Source organism: Procambarus clarkii, chromosome 22, assembly GCF_040958095.1.
Source record: "Procambarus clarkii isolate CNS0578487 chromosome 22, FALCON_Pclarkii_2.0, whole genome shotgun sequence".
Lineage (NCBI taxonomy): Eukaryota > Metazoa > Arthropoda > Malacostraca > Decapoda > Cambaridae > Procambarus > Procambarus clarkii.
This window is the reverse complement of record NC_091171.1, coordinates 4,251,430-4,258,804: the sequence shown is the minus strand read 5'-3', so window position 1 is coordinate 4,258,804 and position 7,375 is coordinate 4,251,430. Positions and strand designations below refer to the sequence as shown.

Here is a 7,375-nt window from a genome sequence, read left to right as displayed (position 1 = left end):
CGATGGTGGTAATGGGTGGGGGACGATGGTGGTAATGAGTGGGAACGATGGTGGTAATGGATGGGGGACGATGGTGGTAATGGGTGGGGGGACGATGGTGGTAATGGGTGGGGGGACGATGGTGGTAATGGGTGGGGGGACGATGGTGGTAATGGGTGGGGGGACGATGGTGGTAATGGGTGGGGGACGATGGTGGTAATGGGTGGGGGGACGATCGTGGTAATGGGTGGGAACGATGGTGGTAATGGGTGGGGACGATGGTAGTATTAGGTGGAGACGATGGTAATAATGGGTGGAGACGATGGTGGTAATGGATGGAGACGATGGTGGTAATGGGTAGGAACGATGGTGGTAATGGGTGGGGGACGATGGTGGTTATGGGTGGGGACGATGGTGGTTATTGGTGGGGACGATGGTGGTAATGAGTGAAGAAGATGGTGGTAATGGGAGGTGCCGATGGTGGTAATGGGTGGGGACGATGGTGGTAATGGATAGAAAAGATGGTGGTAATGGGTGGTGACGATGGTGGTAATGGGTGGGGAAGATGGTGGTAATGGGGGTGACGATGGTGGTAATGGGTGGTGACGATGGTGGTAATAGGTGGTGACGATAGTGGTAATGGGTGGGGTCGATGGTGGTAATGGGGGCGACGATGGTGGTAATGGGTGGTGACGATGGTGGTAATGGGTGGGGACGTTGATGGTAATGGGTGGGGACGATGATGGTAATGGGTGGGGACGATGGTGGTAATGGGTGGGGACGATGGTGGTAATGGGTGGGGACGATGGTGGTAATAGGTGGGGAAGATGGTGGTAATGGGTGGGGGACGATGGTGGTAATGGGTGGGGACTATGGTAGTAATGGGTGGGGACGATGGTGGTAATGGGTGGGGATGATGGTGGTAATAGGTGGGGAAGATGGTGGTAATGGGTGAGGGACGATGGTGGTAATGGGTGGGGACGATGGTGGTAATGAGTGGGGACGATGGTAGTAATGGGTGGGGACGATGGTGGTAATGGGTGGGGGACGATGGTGGTAATGGATGACATAACGTGACAACGTTATGTCCAGTCTAAGCAATATGACCCGGAAAGTGGAGTTGGAGATCCTGTTGGAGGACATATTCGACCTTGAGACACAAAAGGAGGTCACCACCAAGACACCTTACAAGCAGAACTTATCGCGGAAAGAGGAAAGAATCGAGGCAACTACAGAAGCATCATACTGTGCCCCGAGCTCAAAACGGCAGCTAAGAGCCTTCGTGAGAACAAGAAGATAGTCGTCAGGAGATGTGACAAGTCGCCAATATACGTCATTCTTAAAAAAGACGAATATCTGGCAAAAATGAACCTCATACTCTCTGACCAAACTAAATTCCAAAGGGTAACGAAGGACACTACAGCCGAATTAAAAGCAAAGGTCAACAAATTGATCGAAACTGTGAACGCCAAGAAATCCGGACTCCACCTGCCAAAGATTAATGGGGAATACAAACCTGGATACGCGTATGGAAATGTCAAGACACACAAGCCTGGAAACCCACTTCGGCCAATCATCAGCCACATACCCACACCCACGTACAAACTGGCGAAGCGACTCAACGGCTTGCTGACTCATTATGTCCCTAGCGCCTTCAGCTTGAAGTCTCCAAAGGAATTTGTTGAGTTACTGCGGGGAACACAGGCCACAGGGATAAGAGCCTCGTTGGACGTAGAATCACTGTTTACCAACGTACCTGTGGATGAAACAATCAGGATGATAGCGGACAGAGTGTATCGTGATCCGGCCTGTACTCCTCTTGACATACCAGAAAACATTCTAAGGAAACTACTCCAAGCTTGTACTAAAGAGGCACCCTTCTTAAGCCCGGATGGGCACATGTATAAGCAAGTAGATGGGGTCGCCATGGGTTCTCCCCTAGGTGTCCTGTTTGCGAACTTCTACATGGGTACCATCGAACAAAAGGTCTTAGTCGACATGAACTCTAAACTGGCCATATACTGCAGGTATGTTGACGACATTTTTACACAGGTACCTGATTTCAGACACCTGCAGGAGCTCAAGGAGGCATTTGAGCGGAATTCTGTGTTGCGTTTCACTTATGAGATGGAGAAGAATGGGAAGCTGCCCTTTCTAGATGTAACAGTCATGGAAAGGAGCGGAGGTTTCCACACTGCAGTCTACACTAAGGAAACAAACATAGGAATGTGCCTCAATGCCAACAGTGACTGCCCAGACAGGTACAAGAGGAGTGTTAACGCTTATGTCGACCGTGCTCTCAGCCACAGCTCAGGATGGAAGCAAGTCGATGAAGAACTCTGTAGGGCAAGGCAGGTCCTAGTCAACAACGGCTTCTCCAATGGTTTCGTTGAAAACATCATAAGAAGGAAGGTGAAACGCCATGCAACCTCTGAAGAGACAACTAACACAACACCTGTACCCCCTATTAGACTATTTTACAGGAACTTCTTTTCTACAGTTCATAAAACGGAGGAAAGGGTCCTGAAAGATATTGTTAATAGGAACGTTATCCCTACAGACAAAAATCAGAAGATACAATTGATGATTTACTATAAAACCAAAAAAATGGCCAACCTACTCGTGAGAAACTCTCCAGACACAAAGCAGGACGCTTTAAAAGAGACCAATGTCATCTATGCCTTCAAATGCCCACTTGGGGACTGTAAGCCTCAAAGAACTCAGTATATAGGCAAGACAACAACATCTCTTTCCAAGCGATTAACGATGCATAAGCAACAGGGCTCCATTAAAGAACATATAATCTCATCCCACAACCAGACCATCACCAGAGAAGTCTTAACAAAAAACACGGAAATCATCAATAGATACAGCGATAGCAGGAGGCTTGATATCTGCGAGGCACTACACATTAAGAAGTCAACACCAGCAATCAACAGCCAATTAATGTGCAACTATATTCTACCCACTTCAAGACTCCGCACCAATATAGAAGCATCAAGAAATATGGGCAAATAGGCCCTCTGCAGTTACTTCCATTCTTCCCTTTAATTTACCCAATTTATACCCATTGTTTTGTGTTCTGTCTTGTGTTGAAAGTTTTGTTCACCTCATCCAAAACTGATGTAACATATCACCTCACCCAAAATGCGGGTATAAAATGAAAGCTGTTTAAAATCATAGCAAAGTAGAACTCTGTTTAGTGTTTGCAGGTTATAGTTGTGTGTGTGTAAACTAAAGTCTTTGAAAATGTAATAAGTTATTACGAAACGAGTTCAAGTGTCGCGTCAGACTAGAAATAAAAATGAATTTTGGAGAATTGATTTTTCAATTACCATCAACAGTGAAAAGAAACATAAAAAATATTGAGAAAATTCGTGTTAGAATTATTAATCTTACTTTTTCGGTCATATTTAATAGTATATGTCTACAGGAAAGACTGCTACCATACTAATATATGTATATATATATATATATATATATATATATATATATATATATATATATATATATATATATATATATATATATTTTTTTTTTTACAATAGGGAAGGGAGTACCACCTCTGGCTGGAAGAAGTGGGACCCATAGCCTCGGAGGAAACCACACATAACGCATTGGAGGGAATGTAGGTCCCCTCCAATACAGTTTCTGTGTGCTTTTCTCCTACCACCCCCTTCCCTTTTTTTTTTTTTTTTTTTTTTTTTGCTTTATTGTGTATTTAAAGATTACAAAACATACAAGACAAATTGCCTAAAGGTTATGGATCTCTTGAAGCTCCTCCGCTTCCGGACAGGAACCGAGGACGCAGCAAGCATTTCCCCTCTGGATCGCCACACTGAGACACTGAAACAAAAAACTGGAAGCCGTTGGGTCTCTGGTGACGTCAATGAGCTTGGAACCCAATTCTTTGAGAAATCCCAAGGCACTCTTGCCCCAGGGGCCATGCGTCTCTGACGCTATGGGAACAAAGAGGTATTGACCTTCCAGTCGCCTGTACTTGAGTGATTTTGCTGTTTCCCTGTGGTTGGCTGCCCCACCTGCTTGATCAGCTCCGAAGTGTACATAGGTGTCAGCCAGGGTGGATACACATGTGTAGTCCCACACCAACTGTCTACCCTCCTTCCAGGAGTATATAGCGATGCCATCAGGGCAGGAAAGAGCTGCACTTACATGGGATTATTTTTTACTCCCGCAGCATAACGACATGGCACCTACATGATCTTATTTAAGAGCTTGTTAAATAGAACAAATGAGGTAAAAATGCCTGCCGAACTGGTGTCTGTGATTCTGGTAAGCTGCGTCCTCAATCCAGCATCTAGGGATGTAAGGATGCCGTCAGGATGGTAAGATTTGTTGGACCGCTTCGGAGCACCGTCACTCTTGTTGATCGAATATGGCGAGAGTCTTCTCCCCGCCTTCCCGTAAGTCGCGCATGCGCAATAGCTCACCTTGAGTCTTCGAGCATAAATTATATTTATTTATTAACGCTAAATAGGGAAGGGGGCGTTTATGAACACTCTTGATGGTTTAGATAAATACTTTATGCGGTGATGTTTAATTCTCACAGTGCATGTCAGTTAATGTAGACGGCACAAGTATAACAATATTTGCTTGGTGCTGGAAATGATGTTAGATTATGATATGATTTACTGGAACAGCGATTAAGCTGGGTAAGGAAATTCCAGTAAACTATTGTATACTAAAAGTAAACCTATTACTAAATTATTATTCCTAATAAAGGAAAGTAAATGGTTACATTGGTGTTAGATCTACAGGTATGTGGAAATTTTATCTCCGAGTGGCTGACGCAACACTACACAATTCTAGGAGAAATTACATGATGTTCCACAACCTAATACAGTAAATTCTACAATACTAAACTACATATTAGTAGTGTTAGTTAATTATTACGCTTAATACAGGAAATACATCCTGTTGTATTAAGGATTATTAAATGAATATTAGATGTGTATGAAGCCTAATATACGAAATACATCCTGTTGTATTAGGGATGAGAATAACTGTTGGAAATTTCCAACACAGAGCATATCCATCTGCAATAGAATAGTTATCTTGAGAATCAGAGTCTATAATTCCTTCATCTAAGAGGTGGTCCAAGATAATGTTGTGCAAGTCACTTTTGTTGGCTCCATGGGGAACATCTAGGTGATACTCATGTGCTAGAGTTTGTAATTCTGTCTTCCTGGCACGAATTAAGTTCCCTACTTCACTTGCTGGATCATTACGAAATGCTGGGAGACGAAACATTTTGAGATAGCAAATAAATGTACAGCGAATATACCTGTGATATTATAAGTGTCAGTAACAGGATGACGTGGCAACTGGTAACTATCCCGTGGAAATTTAATCGTTAACAATTAACGTTAATATTAGATGTTAAATAATTAGTCAATCAAAATCGCAGGAAATCTTGTACCCGGTACTCAATATAAGAGAATAAGGGCAAGAAAATCCTACTAAATAAATGAAACCGATAGTTTCGAAAACAAATGAAACTTTTAATTGTTTTAAAAGTGAAAGGGTAGTCCAAGAATGTGGGGATACCTTGCCGGGTCTCTCTTGGACAGAAGCAAGGGGTTTCCTACTTAATTATATGATACTTACAGAATTAGCGTTCTTTGTGCTCTGAAAAAAGAAAGCTAATTCCCTACCTGAGTAAATATCATCATCTCTGACCGACGTGTAGGGGTGCGAGTGTCAACTGGTGACGAGAACTGCTGTTGAGGTCCCAACTCACCAGCGTTATCCGTGCTAGAGGAACTATGGCCCTCTGTATCCTCCTGTGGTCGGATTGCATAAGATAGGGTGCGTGGCCCGAAGACAAACCAAAGTACCAGGGTACCAAAATGATGATCTGTCTGAATTTGAGAAATATTCCAGGGACGAGAAAGATGGAATACATGAGTAATAACACTGAGGGATGGACGACCAATTAAGAGCATGACTGAGGCCTCCAGTCACCACGTAATCCCCAGTTATCCAACACTCACAATATGTTACCCTCGGAATGCACAAAATACACATCACTATATAAATATTAAAAGTTATGAAAATATTGAAAAGCAACTGCATCAAAGCCAAGTACACTTACCACAAATTGGTGTTCTAGTACTAGTACCTGAGTGAGGTTCCTAGGACAGGACCCCATTAAATGTGATGGAAAAAAGAAGTGTAGGTGTTCGGCAGTCCTCCTAATGGCTGGTGTCAATGCCAATCACATTTACAAAAAAAAAAAAAGTTGACTGCGTGGCTGTTGCCTCCTGTGGTAAAGTAAGGGAAAACACGCAAAACAAATCGTATGAACAATGAAACTTTAAATAACTTGAAAACAAATATGAACAAAGACAATCCCTTGGCTATGTACAGTTGGGTTGAACTTTAGTAGCCATTTGTTGGACCAATCATTCAGTTTGACTAAGTCATTTTGTTGCCTCATACTATCGTTGTTTGTTTTAACCCTCCTAATAATTTTTGCATCATCAGCAAACAATGAGAGGAACGATTCTATACCCTACACAGTAACACCAGTATACACAGTAACACCAGTGTACACAGTAACACCAGTACACACAGTAACACCAGTATACACAATTACACCAGTATACACAGTAACACCAGTACACACAGTAACACCAGTACACACAGTAACACCAGTATACACAGTAACACCAGTGTACACAGTAACACCAGTACACACAGTAACACCAGTATACACAATTACACCAGTATACACAGTAACACCAGTACACACAGTAACACCAGTACACACAGTAACACCAAACACCATGGAATACACGATAACACATGTGAACATAATTACACACATAGCGCATCTGACGACAAACAACCTCAAAATGGATAATCACAACGATCAATATCTCACTATACTACAATGGAACTGCAATGGAGTTCGCAATAGAATTAATGACATCATACAGTACGTCTGTGAACACCAAACTGACGTCACAGTGCTACAGGAGACGCTGGTGGGTGATGACTTCAACCCAAGGTTCAGCGGTTATCGCAAGTTCTCCCTGTCCTCTGGGGAAAGAAAACGGGATCTCATCACTTTTGTAAATAACAACATTCCCGCACAGATTATTGACGACCTGCACATGGGGGATGAGTTTGAATGACTGGGAGTAACCCTTTACTTAAACAATAATGCTCTACATATAATCAACCTATATGTGCCACAGAGTAAACTTGACCTTGACACACTGCCTGAGTTTGTTAATGAAGAACCTACCCTGCTGGTTGGTGACCTGAATGCCAGACACCCACACTTTGGTGCCAACTGTCATCTGCCCAATGTCAATGGACGGAAACTGTCACTCTATGTCAGGGGAAGTGAAAACCTTAGAGTCCTGGG

At 43.1% G+C, this 7,375-nt stretch overlaps 1 protein-coding gene across 1 annotated transcript; it reads right to left on the bottom strand.

Moving 5' to 3' along the window:
• Positions 1 to 266: 266 nt before the first annotated feature.
• On the bottom strand, positions 267 to 1,049 carry LOC138367616 (uncharacterized). Its single transcript, XM_069329339.1, has one exon. It carries the CDS (start codon positions 1,047 to 1,049, stop codon positions 267 to 269), a length of 783 nt encoding a protein of 260 aa, XP_069185440.1.
• Between the last annotated feature and the right edge of the window lie 6,326 nt (positions 1,050 to 7,375).

Excerpts from the sequence above, each read along its gene's own strand:
- LOC138367616 (XM_069329339.1), bottom strand. The coding sequence starts at position 1,049 with ATGTCATCCATTACCACCATCGTCCCCCACCCATTACCACCATCGTCC.